The 17,435-nt window shown below is 39.1% G+C and overlaps 1 protein-coding gene across 1 annotated transcript in view; it reads right to left on the reverse strand.

Annotated features, from left to right (window-relative positions):
- LOC308659963 (kinesin-like protein KIF28) overlaps positions 1 to 17,435 on the reverse strand; it is a gene marked incomplete at its 5' end in the record, with an annotated part of 30,696 nt that overhangs the window by 441 nt on the left and 12,820 nt on the right. The window contains 12 exons of the mRNA XM_081314126.1: positions 331 to 521; positions 1,602 to 1,752; positions 3,759 to 3,865; positions 5,025 to 5,191; positions 5,438 to 5,572; positions 5,916 to 6,190; positions 6,782 to 6,889; positions 8,816 to 8,934; positions 9,357 to 9,501; positions 11,733 to 11,856; positions 13,268 to 13,322; positions 14,191 to 14,281. Coding sequence (XP_081170252.1) covers positions 331 to 521; positions 1,602 to 1,752; positions 3,759 to 3,865; positions 5,025 to 5,191; positions 5,438 to 5,572; positions 5,916 to 6,190; positions 6,782 to 6,889; positions 8,816 to 8,934; positions 9,357 to 9,501; positions 11,733 to 11,856; positions 13,268 to 13,322; positions 14,191 to 14,281 — 1,668 coding nt within the window. The remainder of the gene's footprint in view (positions 1 to 330; positions 522 to 1,601; positions 1,753 to 3,758; positions 3,866 to 5,024; positions 5,192 to 5,437; positions 5,573 to 5,915; positions 6,191 to 6,781; positions 6,890 to 8,815; positions 8,935 to 9,356; positions 9,502 to 11,732; positions 11,857 to 13,267; positions 13,323 to 14,190; positions 14,282 to 17,435) is intronic.

A 17,435-nucleotide genomic window follows, 5' to 3' on the forward strand; every position in this document is an offset into this window, starting at 1 on the left:
CCCAGCAATTTTGATTTAGAACAGTATTTCTGGTATCTTAAATTTGAATGGCATCTGCGTATACAGCAAGAGGGGTAAGGCTAAGCTTAGAGTTCAATTTTGAGGCCTCCCTGGGAGCCAATCAAGGTACCCATTTTGATCCTAATTAAAATTGGCCCAATTAGGTGATTTGGGGGCTATAAAAGCCTGTTGAGAAAGTACTAAGTGTGAAAACCTGAAGAAAAATAAACTTCTCAGACACTTTGGAAATGATATCCATAAAACGACATGAACAGTTTAGAATCAAAGAGAACGTAATCCATGTCTTCCCAACAGAATTATAATGTATACCGGGGCTCTGTAGTGCTGTAGCTTTAAGAACTGTCCTCTGATCACATTCATTTTCTGGTAGAAGGATTTGAGAGCTTTAGCAAATTCAGCATCACAGCTGACACGAGAAGCACACACTCTGCGACTGTCTTTTGATGCTGGTGAAATTATCTTATTAACTTGGAGTTTCGAAGGAGATTTTAAGATCTTACCTATAAGAAGATTTAACAATTAGTATCAATGGGTTCAGAATAAGAATGCATTGTACAGAAGAACCATCATCAAATGTTACAGTGAAGAGTGTTGCTGTTTGGAGTTCTCTTTGCAATCATTCCTAATATCAGGATTTTTGGGATACATTGGTTAACAAAATACAGGTAGTCTTTGACTTAAAACAGTTCATTTAGTGACTATTCAAAGTTACAGCAGCACCGAAAAAAGTGACTTATGACCATTTTTCACACTTATGACCATTGCAGCATTCCCATGGTCATGTGATCAAAATTCAGACACTTGCCAATTGACTCTTGATGGTTGCAGTGTCCTGGGGTCATGTGATCACCTGCGATCTGAGAAGCAAAGTCAGTGGGAAAGTCAGATTCCCTTAGCAACCATATTACTAACTTAACTACTGCAGTGATTCACTTAACAGCTGTGGCAAGAAAGGTCATAAAATGGAGCAAAACTCACTTAAATGTTTTGCTTAGCAACAGAAATTTTGAGCTCAATTGTCATAAGTCAAGGACTACCTTTAAAACTCTTGTCTGTACCCTAATTTTGTTGTGATGTTTGCAATCATGCATCATAGCTTAGAACACAATGTGATGTAGTACTTCAGTTGTTTGACTGGCACTAGGAAAATCTAGACTCAAATCCACTCTCAACCACAGAATCTCATTGGGTGACTTGAGGCCAGTAAATCCAACCTTCATCACAGGGTTATGGTGGGGGAAAATACAAAGAAGAGTATTTATGTACACTGTTTTTGCTCCTGAATGAAGGTTGGAAAACACATGTCATAAATAAATGATCTTCAGAATACCATCCTACTACAAAGTCAAAATGAATATTTCACTTGAAACCCGTTGGAGTATTCCATCCTGGTCTCAAGTTAATAAAATAATTATTTTAAAAATTCCTGTTCTCAGGAATTCCAGATGGGTTTAAGGAATTGTTCACATTGTATTTCATCAACATCTGGAGGGCTATCAGCTTATGGTAACAGCTGGTTTAGCAATTTCAAAGTAAACAAAGAAAAGTAAAGAATTACATTTTTATTTTCAGTTACTTACTGAAATGGGTTTCTGCCTCATATTCTTTCAGTTTAGTCTTCAGATGTATGTTTTCCTCTGTCAGAGCTCTATTAATATCTCTAAGTAATTCAGTCTCTTGTTCTAGTTTTAACAGCTTTTGGTAAAGTTCAGGGATATGACTTTCTTTATCCTAAATAAAATATATTGTTTATGATTTAGGATGTGTACGTGCAATTATTCAGATGTAAATGGCTATTATTAATGCAAGCTTTTTCATTGAATTAAAATGGTTATTGGCAATTTAAAAGCAACTCTGGGTCCAGAACTCAGGGCAGAATGTTTGAACAGAAGTCACAGAATAAATACTTTAAGCAATGTGCTGAACTGGGGGGACAGGGGCACTGGAGAGAAATAAAATGTGCTGATAATTTATAAATCATAAAGTACATAAGATCTCTCTTCAGTTTGGTTACTGATGAGTATGTTGCTGGAGAAGCCTTCATACATTTGGGAATCACTTCTTCAACTCTCCCATCAGCAAGAGCCAATTATACAGATGACTGCAGCTATACACATCACAAAGACTTAGACCAGGGGTAGGCAACCTCGGCTCTTTTATGACTCATGGACTTCAACTCCCAGAATTCCTGAGTCAGCTGACTCAGGAATTCTGGGAGTTGAAGTCCATGAGTCATAAAAGAGCCGAGGTTGCCTACCCCTGACTTAGGCCATTAAGTCAATACCAATTCATAGCAACCACATACTGTAGGTTGACCTTCTCCAGAAGGCTCTTCCCCATCTTGGCTCTTCAGAACTTCCAGCCTATTGCTGATGTATTACCATATCTTAAAAGGCTGATCTAATGAGATATGGTATCACTAAATAAATCGTTTTTCCTTATTATAATAATGAGAATCACTCTCAAAACAGCAGTTCAGAGGGGAAGCTGATCCAGATGACTAAAATCCCATCATACAGCCCTTGGTTGGATATCCTTCGAAATCAATTGCTGCTCAGTTCTGTAAAGCAATTCCACAGCTGAGAACTGTATGTAACACATCTGTTTAAAGTATGCCAAGTTAGAAGCATCATTAGGTGATTGCAAGCCACCCAGAGTTATCCTCTGGTAAGATGAGCAACTAATTAATTTAATTTAATAGCAAAATAGAGCCCTAGTAAGTACATGAAAATTTCCAGAAACCATCTGGAAAGTTCAGGACTGCAAGCTAGAGTGGGAGTTCTGTTTTCTTAACCTGTTTCTCCTTTATCAATCTTTCTCATATTTCTATTTTGCTATTAGAAGAGATAGCCTTTTTCTGGTTCCCTACTTTTTCCTTTGTGCTGGGATTTAGGGCAGAACTCCTGATGCATTTACTTAATTCACTCCTTTCTTCTGGCATCTCAATGGGATTTTTCCTTCCTTTTAGTCCTGATCCCTTTATCATCTATAGCAATCTTGGCAACAGTTCTATATTGGTTGTTCTTCCAAATTTCTGGGACACATCAGTTGCCAATTTATGGCACATTGGGAAATCTGTTCCTATTATGTTGCAAGGGAGCTGTGATACTATTCCTACAATAATATTGTTTCCCCATAAATATTTGTGCAAGGTTGAATTTCTGTCCTGGGGATATCCCAAATAAAGTGAGAGTGCAGTGGCATCAATCTATACCAGGGGTAGGCAACCTCGGCTCTTTTATGACTCATGGACTTCAATTCCCAGAATTCCTGAGTCAGGGTAGCTGACTCAGGAATTCTGGGAGTTGAAGTCCATGAGTCATAAAAGAGCCGAGGTTGCCTACCCCTGATCTATACCCTTCAGTAAATCGACCATTCTCCCACTAACTCTTGCCACAACTATCCCCTCCTTTTGAACTGGAAATAGCGTCTTTTTGCCCGGATGATCCAATTCCAGGCAACATTTCCAGCCTTATCACAGATACAACAGGTTATCTTGCTAGTACCACTGTGGCACTCCAGTATAACTAAACTTTCTTTATTCACTTAACCTTTTCCAATTGTGGCCTTTTCCCGATGTCCCTCTCGGATCCTCTTCCCCCTTTCCCTGCTCTCGTGCTGTCTCTGTTTCATACTCCTTCTCTACTCAAAATTAGGCCAAGTACATAAAAGCATTCATTATTTGAAATGTACAGAAATGAAGAATAAACTACTTTTAACTGATGGTACACACTTACCAGATCACCTCGGGTTAAAATCCCCACTTTTGGATTATCGATAATATATGAGCCCTCCCTAGTGACAGCCATGCCTTCCTCAGTAGAAATCAGTTTTGCACATCCTTCTGCAGGGCCAGGAAAATACTGTTAGTTAAGAAGCATGCATTCTTTTCTAGCTGACAAGCCTTGGTGGAGCAGTGGGCTAATGCCTCCTTAAGTAACACCAGCTGCCTGCAATTATTGCAGGTTCGCATCCCACCAGGCTCAAGGTTGACTCAGCCTTCCATCCTTCCGAGGTCGGTAAAATGAGGACCCAGATTGTTGGGGGCAATAAGCTGACTTTGTAATAATGCCTCTTGGGGGGGGGGAAAGCCCTAATAAGCAGGCATATACATAGAATGAAGGCTATTGCTAAGCACATTGATTTGTGCTTTAAATTGTAAGCCGCCCTGAGTCTTCGGAGAAGGGCGGGATATAAATGGGATTAAAAAAAAACAACACAGAATCGTTTGGTGTCAATACCAGTAATTTTTCTATCAGTGATCCTGACTAACCCTGAAGTATTGGACTGATACGTCCTTAGGCTTCTAAGATTCTATCTGAAAAATTCTTTACATCATGCTTCTAAATAGATTGGCCTCAGCTACCCTGAGGCCTCCTTCTTCCCCTCTCACCTGATGGCATATTCTGCTACTTCAGGTGCCTCTTAGCCAACAGCCACCATTATGATACTGCTCATGAACAGTATCCTAGGGAAACAAGGAAGCATGATGGAGGAGCCAGTGTCACCTAGGAAGACTAAGAATGCTGGATGAATGATTGCCTTGGGAGGAGTTAGAAGGTCAACCAAGTGATGTCATCCAGAGTCGCTGCATCAGGGAGATAGACAGCATAAAAATTAAATAAATAAATAAATAAACTACTTCCAACAGAAGAGTCAGAACCGGTGGTGATAATCTAATAATGAGCAACCAAATGAACCAAACAATAAAAAGAATTGTGCATTTGGTCCAAAAGGCAACAGTACAGCTTTCTACTGAAATTGAACTTGATCTGGTATAGTATCTATTATTCCAGCTGCTTATAATGTCAAAGATTGGATAGATAGATAGATAGATAGATAGATAGATAGATAGATAGATAGATAGATAGATAGATAGATAGATAGATAGATAGATAGATAGATGATAGATAGATAGATAGATAGATGATAGATAGATAGAGATAGAGATATGAAGCTTAACATTCAGGCATAATTTAATAAAGCTGAAACTAAAATAATACCTTGAAGTCCCCACAAGTCAACAATTAAAGCATTTCTCTGCAGATAATTCAAAAAATCTTGGGAAACCTTCATGGATGAAAATTGAATCAATTCTTCTATTTTAGGGTTTACATTTTTCCAAGCGGGTTGTGTGTATAATACATGTGGGAGATCATAAACCTTATATCTAAATATGCAAAAGAAGCAATTGTTCAATGAAAAGTCAGTTATTTTATAACTATTTATTTTCACACCCCTTTCCCTCTGAAAGAAGCCCAGAAACAAAGCTAAAAATAATAATAAAAAATCTTTAAAAAAGAAAAAAAATGAAATTGAGCATTAAACAGTAAAGCCATATACCTTAAACAAGACAACAAAAATGCAAGACTCAAAATATATTCATTTTCAAATGACAAATGTAAAAAACAAATACCCAATTTGAATTCCCCTTTGTGCAACTTCTTTAATCCATTTAACTCCAAGGCACTGAAAAATGTGAATCTGGAAATCAATCCTTTTGCCCAGCAATTCCAAAGGGTCAATAATCATATCATCATCTGTCAAAGGTCTGTGGAGTAGAAGGAGAGCAAAAAGGGTAAGAATAGCGCTAAGCATGTAACAGAGTAGTAACATTCACCTTGTGTGGATGTGAAGACTGCTATGAACCTGTTCTGACTTCCAACCCCACCGCCCTTCGAGATCACTGCATGGAAGATCATCAGAAGGAATGCTTCTCTTTTCAGATAACCATTTGTTCTTCTATCCAAATTAGGACCTGTTAACTCTGAATCCTGAGTATCCTCGCTATTCAGGAAAATGCATTATCTCATATTTAGCATATTCTATGGGCAGAAGATCCTTTCCTTGGGCAATTTTTATTCTGCATGTATGATAGATACATAAATGCTTACCTCCCATTTTGCATACATGGGATAATGTTGATCAAGACGATTGCTTCCTCCGTTCCGTCAGAATTTAGAAGTTCTATTTGTTCCTCAAGTTTCATGCAATAAGCAAGAGATTGGAGCCAGATATGGGCAGATCCTAGATGAATTGCCTCCACAGGATCCCAAAATGGATCACTCTCTTTGTCAACTTGCACATCTTCTCCATTTAAAAACCGCTGGTAAAGCTCTTCCATTAAAAATTTTCTGTTGATGAACTTAGGTTTTGACCAAATCCATACCTACAAAAATCAATCAATCTAGCTTAATTGAGAGAAGATAAAACAAAACATAGTTTATGGTCATTATTTTTTGCTTTAGTTAATAAATATAAGCAAGGATTAACAGATAAATAGTTTGCCTTTCAAGTGAGCAGTCCCTAGATGTATTTGGCCTTTTTTTCTGAGAAAGAAGGATGACCATCACAGTTCAGTTTTATTTGAATTAGGAGAGGTAGGATTTGAAATTTTGTCCAATGAATTTTAATTTCTCTTTTTTCTTTTAATGGCTGATTGGATAGTAGTACTTATATATCTGAAATAATTTCTCACCTATGGATATATCTCTTGACACATGTTTTAATAAATAAATAAAAACCAGAGAGAAGAAAGTAGAAGCAGCATATATCCTTGTCCAAGAATACCAATAAAATCCAATATCATTAAATATGTCTTTATATTTGAACAGCTAAATTGGAGCTTCAACATCAGTGTCAACTTGACTCAAAATGAAACCAATCACAGCACCATAGAGGCCTTTAAATGGGAAAAGAACATTCAGAAGAAACTTTTGCAATAATGTAGTCTTCTACTAATGCAGAAGTAGGTTCGTACCTGGTTAGTAACTTTGTGTACTACTTTAATTATGATCTCTTTTTGCAGGTCATAACCTCTGGAGTCTGAAGATGCTAGATTTTTCACTTTCAGTTCTAACTTTAGGTCCTGTTAAAGAAAAGCTCAACACAATATTTTTGTTGAGTAGCAGCACTTTTGGCATAAATGTGGAAAGCCACCAAAAGCAAACTGATTAGGAACAGGCAAATACAGGTTTGGGAGTGTAAGCAAGATACTGTAGTATCAACTAAATATATCCATCTTGTTTAGAAGGATCAGTTCAAGTAATTCTTCATATAAAATAATAAACAGCAATCTTACAAACACACTAAGATGCACAGCTGTTCTAAAAGTTGTTTTCTTTTGATTGTTCAATTTTCTTTTCTTTTCTTTAGAACCCCATTTTCAAAATTTAGGAAATTCTTCTCAGACTATTACCAAGGATTTTTTCTTACATCATGGCCCATGATTCTTATTGGAAACTGCCTGAAAATGAAACTGTAATAAGAATGTTCATTTCTCCACTTTAGCTAGATAGCTTAGTCTACCTTTGTCACAGGCCTGATTAGGGGATTTTCTTGCATCTTTATCCCACTCATTCATGCTGGAAAAACAAGCACCAATATTGTTCATTTCCACTGGCGGGTCTTTGAGGACATGTGGTTTTTATTGAATGCCTTTTGTATGAGCCCCCTCTCTTGACACTTCTCTTACTTTAAGGCTTTTTGCCTACTTTATCCACCACAGGTGAGCCCATTTTTAAAAAAAGAGCAATGAAAACAGTAGAGTTTACTATTCATCCTGTTACTTGGATTGTAAGATGAAATTAGTGGAACTCGTCAGTTTCAGCTGAATAAGGGAAGGAAGGAAGGAAGGAAGGAAGGAAGGAAGGAAGGAAGGAAGGAAGGAAGGAAGGAAGGAAGGAAGGAAGGAAGGAAGGAAGGAAGGAAGACCAATATTGATTTGATTTGATTTGATAAAAAAGCCTACACTTTCACTGTTTCTCCAGGGAGCTTGCAAAAAAGACAAGACACAAGATATGAAAGGTCCACAGTGAAAAAGAAAGCAAAAAGCATAGTTTACTGTTTGAGGCTACTTGAGAAGGGGGAGGCAGACTAGTAGCTTAGGTCAAACTGGCCGTGAAATGCAATGTGAAATGACTGAAGGGAAGGGTGTATTCCTGTCCTGGTGGGTTGGAAGTTCTTAGACATCCAAGATAAACTTGTCAAAGGCCTTGAAGGAACTCATGGAGATTCTTGCATATTCGTGTGTCTAAATATTTCTAAATGCTTTTTCTTCCTTTTCAAGAAGTTTCCAGTGTCAGGTTCCCTTTAATTATTCTGCAACATTATTTACTTGAGGGCATAAGTAGTCACAACATTATCCTGTTCTTTGAAAGAAACATTATTGTTCTTGTTTATTGAATGACAATACAAAAATAGATTACATAACCGAATCAAGAGGTACCCCCAAGCTACTCATGTTCTTCCCAAGCATGTGCAACTCTGCCAAGAATAGATTGTGGCACTGTTCCACAGACATGAGACTAATCCATGCACAAGATTTTGATCTTGTAGTGACTTAGTTTCTCAAAACTGTTCCCCCAATAATAAATCTTTTTTATAGTCAGTCAATTTTAAATTAATTAACATGTATAGATTAGCTCTAACCCATTTGTCCCTTACATCAGTGTTTTTCAACCTTTTTTGGGCAAAGGCACACTTGTTTCATGAAAAAAATCACGAGGCACTCCACCATTAGAAAATGTTAAAAAATTTAACTCTGTGCCTATATTGACTATATATAAAGTAATTCTCTTGAATAGGAATCAAATAAACACAAAGAAAGTATTTTATAATTACTTTTCAATTTTTCCCACGGCACACCAGGCAACATCTCGCGGCACACTAGTGTGCCGCGGAACAGTGGTTGAAAAACACTGCCTTACATAATGAGATACCGTCAATAAATGCTGGGCCGCAACTCCCAAAAATCTAACATATAATAAAGAGAAAACATGCATTCAAGCCATACCTTCTTCAACTCTATACTCATCTGATTTGCTTCAGCAACCAATGGCATCAACTTAATATAATCATGGAATGCAGCAAGGACACTGGGGTCTGGCTTGCCATCCTTCCTGTTTGCAGCACCTTTCAGAAAAGCAGCCCAAGACTAAACAAATAAAGTGGCCTGCATTTATTTATTTTGGGGAGAAATTAATAACTTATTGGAACATATGTAGGATTTCAACTTTTGCTAGCTTACATTGACTATCATATTGTGCAAACATCCATTTGTTGATGAGACAGTGACCTAAGCACAGAATTACTTAAAATTTTGGATGGTGCTAGTCAACTTCAGGTTCATGTCCCAGTTCTATACTTTACAAAGTGAGGCTTGGAATAGAGGGATGGGTTTGTTAGTCTCTCTGACTGTTATTAAGACATGGAATCCCTTCAGTCCATGCTCACTGAGCAGATTTTCAAAGAAGTTTACAATGAAAGAATAGCACCTTGTAGCAAGTTTAAAATTGCAGACCTTGACAGGAGAATGATTACAGTAAAATGCTTACCAAATTTGTCTACACTGAAGCCTTTGGCAGCTGCCAGCTCTGATTGAATGAAATCATAATCATATCTGCTCAGATCCTCGCTGGTGCGGTTGATTGGAGGGCCAATGTAGAGGTATGCACTGTTTGATCCCAAAATTAGCCGGTCCTAAGGGATTGTATACACTATGCACACTGAAAGGATTTCTATTTCATTATAGTTATAAGCTTATCAAAGACCAAAACTGTTAACTGAATGTTATTGCTTTGGAGCCAGGAAAAGGGTGAGGGACTTGTTATTTAAAAGGGACTGAACCGTTGTTTTTAAATTTATTTATCCTTTTTTTGCTTTGAAAATAATGACAGAGCAACAGAAAAAAATAAAACCCCAAAATAAAAATTCATACATTGTCAAGGAAGAAATAAAAAACACATAAAAGGACTGAGCTGTTAAGTGAGAAGAACTCTTTCAAATGTCTCAACTACTACAAACTCAGCATGTGGCATTTCCTTACAACAGGGGTATCAAATTGCCGGCCCACTGGCCAGATGTGTCATCCGGAAGCCTCGCCCACCCCATTGCCGGCAATGGAAAAACCGTCCCAATACGTTGTGCGACGTCACGTGACGTTGCGAGTTTGACATGTCTGCCTTACAACATTAGCTCCTTTTTCTAAAATAGAGATAACACCAATGCAATATTAACCTACTTAAAATTAATTTAAGGGGCTTCTAATAAAATAATGAAGTACTTTGTGCTCTGTACAATGTTCAGTACAAGTGTTCAGTACATCCAAAATAAAAGATTCAAATCCCCAATCTACCCTGAAATCATTTTGCTGTTTCTCAGTCTTCAGAATTACTGTGAAAATAAAACAGCAGAGAAGAGAGAAAAGAACCACAGATTACTTCTTGGATGTCCTTGAGGAAAGTGGGATGTGAGACTAACAAATCAGTGAATAAATGTGCTGTCCAATTTCTGCTGAAATGGATTTGATCTGGAAGACTAAAAATTCTTCTGAAGACAAGTTTTACATTCAAAAGGAAGAGTCTAAAAGAAAAATGCCTTTTTCAAATGTAGTCTAATTTCCTCATTACTTGGGCAAACATTTTTCACTGAAATGAGATACTGGGTCCTATAGTATTGCCATTGTGTGGTTTGTTTATGTGCTTACCCTGCTTTTTGAACCCAAATTGTGTCTTAATCAACAAAATATAGTTAAAGAATTTACAGCATGTATGAATCCAATCGATTTTCCCTTTGATGCTTGTACAAGAGCCAAAGTAATAATTTTCTCTCCAAAGTATAATATTCTCTTGTGCTTTAGATTATATAAGTTGTGAATTCAGTTGATGACCTCTGGTATTTGCCAAGACTTTGCTAAATCAGGTAATTATATTGCCTGGAAGACTCCTGCAGCCGACTCAGAGGAGGAAGCACAGGAGTGGGCCTCGGGCCCAGAGTCAGGGGCAGCTGAAAGCTCCGATGGGGACGAAGGAATGGAGCTGCCGCAGCCAGGGACAGAGGTGGAGCTGTGGCCATCCGCCAGCCCCCAGATGGAAAGGCTGAGACCTCCATGCCTTGAGGCAAGTGATTCAGGAGAGGAGGATCACAAGGGGCCAGTGATTGGTGCGCAGGTGCTGAGGAGAGAATAGTGAGAGGCTATGGGCCAGTCTTTGGGGCAGAAGAGTCACCATTACTAACAGAGCCCCCACCCTCAGCTGTGGATAAAAGGCAGGGACGGAGACATATAAGTGTGGCAGACAGCTATTCATCTTCCTGCCAGTCAGCCACTTCTATTTTGGAACTCCTGACTCATTTGGAAACTTGCCAGAGTTTTCCTCGGATCCTGTGGCGCTGGGAGTCCGAGTGCCTTCTGTGTGTGTGTGTGTGTGTGTGTGATCTTGTTAAATAGCCAGCTTGCCTGAAGGACTCTTGCTGCAAGCGTGGTGAGAGACTGAGATTAACTCTGGGTTTTGGGAGACCCCTGCACGGGAAAAGGGAGTGAGCCCCATTGTTTGGAGGCAGCTAAAGACTTTAACAGTCAACTGTGTGAAATTGTTGGCATTCCTGCATAAAAGGAATGTTGGAGATTTATTGGTGCATCTCTTGTGTTCAGAGAATCGGGTCAGAACAATTGCCTGTATAAAATGCAAAACCGAAGAGGTTGCCAAAACACTTATTAGACCATAATGTTCAACAAGAGCTGCACCATATTCACCTTGGTGGCCAGTTCTTCCCAAAAGATTCTAAGCCTCAATTTGAAAATCCAGTTTGCTCTGAAGCTGTAGCAGAGATGAGGTTCAAGAGCCATCTGGTTTGTATTTTGCAGCAATAGCGTTCTAAGGTAGGAGACACATCACAACATGGGAAAAATAACAAATCAGCATAAAACTCACCAGATGCTGAAGTTTAGTTTTCACCACAATGGGTACTCCATTCACAATGACCTTACATTTATCCCAAGGAGATATAGTAACTTTGTCGTCGGTATATGTGAATGTTGCGTGCTTGTCCAATATGCTGAAAAAGAGCAAGGCATTTCATACCATAAGTCAAAGGTTTCAAGCTATAAATCCAGGAATATAAAAGGACAGCTAGTAACACAACCATATATGGTACATGGAAAACATCATTGGGAATGAGGAGGAAAAAATGAAGGAGGATGTTAAAGTTCAGTGACAATGTCCTTACTTTGCATATCACACATTCCTATTTCAGTCTCTACCAACACTTTCACATCACACAAGTCACCTATTCCTATGGCAGCTTCTTATTTAGTCAAGCTTAAGATTTTTGAAAAGGTAAGGGCTGGAAAAGATAGCAGTAATGTTTCAAAATGTTCAGCACTATATGTTGCGATTCCGTGTCAGCCTGTGCTCCCAGCAGCTGAGTCCGAGGGATCGGAGGAGGAGGGGTTTGGAGAGCCTTCGGTGTCAGAGGGAGGCTCTGATGCATTGCAAGACTTTCAGTGGAGGAAGAGCCTGGCCCATCCAGTCGTGTTCATTATGAGGCTCAGCTGTGTGAGGAGGACGGTTCAGACTCAGAGGAGTCACAGCTGAATCTATTTAGAGACGCTAGAAGCAGAAGGCAGTTGAGCAGAGCATACCAGAGGAAGTCTATGAAGCAACTCAGTGAAAGGAGGAGAAGGCATTGAGAAGCCATGCCTTGGGGCTGTTAATAAAAGGGGAAGGTGTGGGTGGTGCTGGTTGCTGAAGGCAACTGTTCGTAGAAATCCAAAGAAAATCCTTGTCTGTTCTTGCTAATCTTCCTGTTTGACTCTTGTTTGAGGTTTGAATCATTTATTTTTGTTAAGGAAAATATTCTGCTGCTTTTTTGTTTGAAGGACTTTATTATTTGGAACTGTAAATAAATTTGGGTTGTTTTTTTACAGCCTATTGATTTAAAAAGAAAAAAGGGGTTGTCCTTGAAGCAAACTGAGACGGTCGTAGGCTGGATCAGAACACTATATCTGGGAGGAAATGTTTTAAAGTTTTTAATTTTCTTGTAACTATATCAAGCTTGTGTTACAATGGTTGTATGATTCCTCAGAATGGGCAATAATTGTACATGAATTGTAGTTGAAAGACACTGAGAAAGAAAGGGCCCTGATGATCCGTACGGGTCTGGAGAATCAGTTTGTTATGATCTAAAAGAAAGGAATGGACACTCTAAGACACTCTAGAGAGTGTCCATTCCTTTCTTACACTAAGAAAGAACTTCTTACACATTAAGCCAGACAGAGAGATGCCTGGAATATCACAGCTGTGAGACAGGGAAAGGTATTAATAAGCCTTTTCTTTAATAAGCCTCTTAGAGCGCTTTTATACCCGAATAATCATTGCACAAAAATAAATACAGAAAACCAAATTATATTCCCACCAGGTTTATGCACTCCCTCTGATAGTGAAGACTGAATTTTTCTTATACGCACCCCAAGCCTCTGAGGATGATTGCATTTGATGTAGATTGGCCAACATCAGAAGACCCTAAAAAGGAAATGTTTGTCTTGTGTATTTGTGCCACACTGAATATTGATCTAGATCAGTCTATTTCAAACCGGCTCTTTCCAGATGCACTGGAACTACATTTCCTAGACTGCTGAGCCAGAATGGCTAATATTTGCTGTTTGTAGTTCTGAGAGTTGCAATTTATTCATATATAAAGTGCACCAGAAGATTACCCTGAGCCATATCCATCTATGATTTATGTACGCTGGTTTGGAACCAACATATGAATGTGACCTATTCCCCAGCTTGTCACGCAGTCTATGAATTTATCAGTGGATGGGGATCTAGTGAATCTGATCAAATAATTTCACTTCAAAGCAGTGATGAATGATACAGAAGAAGCTTAATGCAATTATCTCTCAATCATTCAAAGTGGGAGTCCTCACTGTCAAACAAACAAGCAATTCCTTATATTTGGCAGGATTAAAAAGACTGCTTGGTGCAGAGAACATCACAGAAATACTACGAAGAATAATACAAGCTGGGGATAATTGAAGATAAAAAACAAAAACTGGATACTCTGATGCTAATGCTTCTTCACGTATATAAGAGCACAATAAATAATTCTCAATCCAAAGTCTGCAAACTTCTGAATCCATGTTTTCCCATTAATACTAATTAAAGAGACAATTTATAAAAAGTAGTTAGTAATTATCAATTTTAGGGATAAAATTGTAAAATTTCTACTTGTGAAATATACTATTAGAATAGAAGATTTTAAAATTTCTTTAAGATACTCGTACAACATTCCTTAAAAAAAGAGTGTTACATTTCTTTCAATGGCATTGTTTACGCATCTGGTATTTAGTAATACAAAATGAAATGCTGCAGTTAAACAAAATAGTACCATCTTGAATGAAATACTTCAGAACTCCTGAAAGCTGAGGGTCTTCATTGATATTCACAAGATATGGAAAAGTTTCCATCATCTGTCTCTCCTGCTGAGAATCAAATAAACCTTATTTCTGCAGGTATTCTTCCTCAAAAGACAGCCAAGAACCACATGACATATTCCTTTTAAGTAATAAATATACTTGCTCTTTTCCCAAAGGATTCAGAAAGAGAGGGCTATTGTAAATAATAGTGCCACTGAATATTCCTCTCAAAACCATCTTTCTGATTTAAAAATCTAGTATGACAACAAAATCAAATCCAATTGGCATTTATACTTCAAATCGAAACTCCATGAAGCAAGAATCTTTATTGTTCCTGTTACAGGGAGATTTCTCAAGATTTGAATATTAGTAGTATGAATGTTGGTTTTTATATTCTGAAAACTCCTCACATACTGTATATAATGACCAGAGGTGTATTCACAGTTATTAAAGATATCTTAAAATCTATAAGGATTGATTTTTTGCAGCATTATTTCCTCTGCTCCCAGGCCAGTGTCTTCATTTGTAGAACTTTCTTCTTACACCCTTTCTCAACACATTAGTACAATTCTACAGCTCAGTCCAGAGATGGACGTCTGGGCTGAGTGAGGACTATACAAATTCTGGGAGCTGCCTTCTAAAACACAAGGGAGGCCACAGCAAAATATAACTTAGATTTTATTACTTCCTGTCATTTAAAATTAAATAAATGAAATACAGATAGTATTTCTCTTTTGTCAAATTTAAAAAATACCACTCAGAAGTAATACTCAGAAAGGGGTGTTAGGGGAGGGCAAAGGGGCAATTCAAAGCTTCCAGAGGCCATTTGTGTCCTGGAGATTGAGGTTATGCACTTTTGGCATGAAGAATCTGAGCTGCTAAACATGGAATAGTTTAGCCTTCTCACTAGTTGCTGTGGAAATTTCTGGAGGAATATAATTGAATCTCATTGGAAATAATTTTGTTCAGGCCAATTGAAAAAGCTCTTGCAGCTGTAAAGATCTGACATGTTCAGAAAACTCACACTCCTGTCTTCCCTTCCCCAAGAGTTCTCTCTGTCACTGAAATAAGATGGAAATTATGAGCAAGTGCTGACTGGAACTACTGAAGATGTTTTCTTGAAGAGGCTGTGAGAAGTTTTATATCCAAATATATTTTATTCTTTATATTGTTTCCATCTTCCCTAAAAATATTAACAGAATCCACAATGGTCTGAGAATCAGTGTCTCCACTGATAATTGACAGTCAAGCTGAAACTAAGTTAACCCACTAAAATTAGCAAACTGCTTCAACCCCCCAAATAAGTAACCCGGATCTAATCCACTTATCAAAGGTTAAGGTCTGCAAACACAACAGAGTTAATTAAATTAGGTCTCCCAGAGGAACTGCATATTCATAAAAATAAACATACCTACACACACACACACACACACACACACACACACCCCTCAAGTGTCACCCTAGAATCAGCACATAGACACTTCTTCTCGGACAAGCTCCCCCTATAAAAATCTGCTGCTGTACCCCATTTCTCAGCAGCCTGCCTCTAAAGGCAAGCTGCTTTGCTTTTAGGAATAAACAGTGTTTTTTTTGTAAAAGAAAAAGGTGCCGGAACTCACACATGTCATACAACCCGCCTTGCCTACCCTACAAGGTTCCATCGAAAAAAGGTGCTGGAACTCTGTTCTGAGCGTTCTATGAGAAAAAAAGCCCTGGGAATAAATATTTCTTCTTTCCTCACAGCTGTCCGGATTTCATTTTTACTTATTCTTGCACAGCCCCAGTTCAGGTTGGAACCCCAAGTTATTTCTCTGACAAGACCATCCAGATACAGGCTTAATACCACACTGAATGTGTGGGTATTGCTGTAGAGCAAGGCTTTTCAACCTTTTCACCCATTGTACCACTTTTAGGATATGGCAACATCCCAGTACCACCAGTCACCTAGCAAGGTGTCAAAAACTTGATGACCAAAAAAAAAAAGGAAAAAAGTGATGAAGTACAGGTAGTCGACTAACAATAGTTTGCTTAGTGACTGTTTGAAATCACAATGGCACTGAAAAAAGTGCCCCCCAAGCCACAGCCGAGCAAGATACCTGCCTGCCTGCCCGGAGGCGCTCTTCCTCCTGTCTGAGGTTTTCATTGTTGTGAGCATTTCTGTTGAGGATTGGCAGTGGGGGTGGGGTGGGTGGTTGTAGCAGATTTTGGTCACTTCACATGACCCTGGGACATTGTGACCATCATAAATATGAATCAGTTGCCAAGTATCTGAATGTAAATCACAAGACCCTGGAGATGCTGCAACATTCCAGCTGATATATCGCTTCTTCTGGGCTCAGAAGCGCCAGGATCAGCGCCGAGCTCCAGCTGGAGCCTGGCGCTGATCCTGACACTTCCACTGAGCCCTGACAGCCCCGAAGAAGCGCTGATCCTGGCATTTTCACTGAGCCCTGACACCCCTGCAGCTCCAGCCATCTCTCGCTCAGGCTTGTGCGGTGCTGCCACCGGTTCAGCTCATTCCCCTCCCCCGCTACCACTTTTCTAGGATGCTCATATACCACCTGCCAGGTGCCAATGTACCACAGGTGGTACCCGTACCACTGGTTGAAAAGCCCTGCTGTAGAGCAGGGGTGTCAAACTGCCGGCCCCTGTGCCGGTTGCATCATGCGGAGGCCGCGCCCACCCCAGCTCCGGCAATGCGAAAAAAGTCACAATACATCGCGGCACGTCACGTTTGACACCTGTGGTGTAGAGGGAATCACCTAGAGAGGGGCAGGAAGAAGAGCTGCTACCAAGACAGCAATCGGATACATGAGATCTGAATCCAGGTCAGGAATGTAACCTAAGGAAACATCTCAGACTTCTCCCTAGACTCACAGAGGTAGGCAACCTTGGCTCTTTTATGACTCGTGGACTTCAACTCCCAGAATTCCTGAGCCAGCCATGAAGCATAAAAGTGCCAAGGTTGCCTACCCCTGCCCTGGAGTCTCACAAAGATAAAGGGAGAGAGGGGGAAGAGCATTCAGTGTTGGAAGTGTCTGTTACTATAGCTTTACAATAAAAGTAGTATTGATCTGCATGACATTGGGATTCTAATCTGATCTACCTTGGAGGCTGACAATTGTTTAATAAACAAACGTTGCCTTACTGATCCAACTAAACTGGCCAGTTGTATTTTGTTCTAATAGTAGTAGTCATAGTGAGAAGCCACTGGAGG

Source organism: Vipera berus (assembly GCF_964194415.1).
Source record: "Vipera berus genome assembly, chromosome: 1".
NCBI classification, from domain to species: Eukaryota; Metazoa; Chordata; class Lepidosauria; order Squamata; family Viperidae; genus Vipera; species Vipera berus.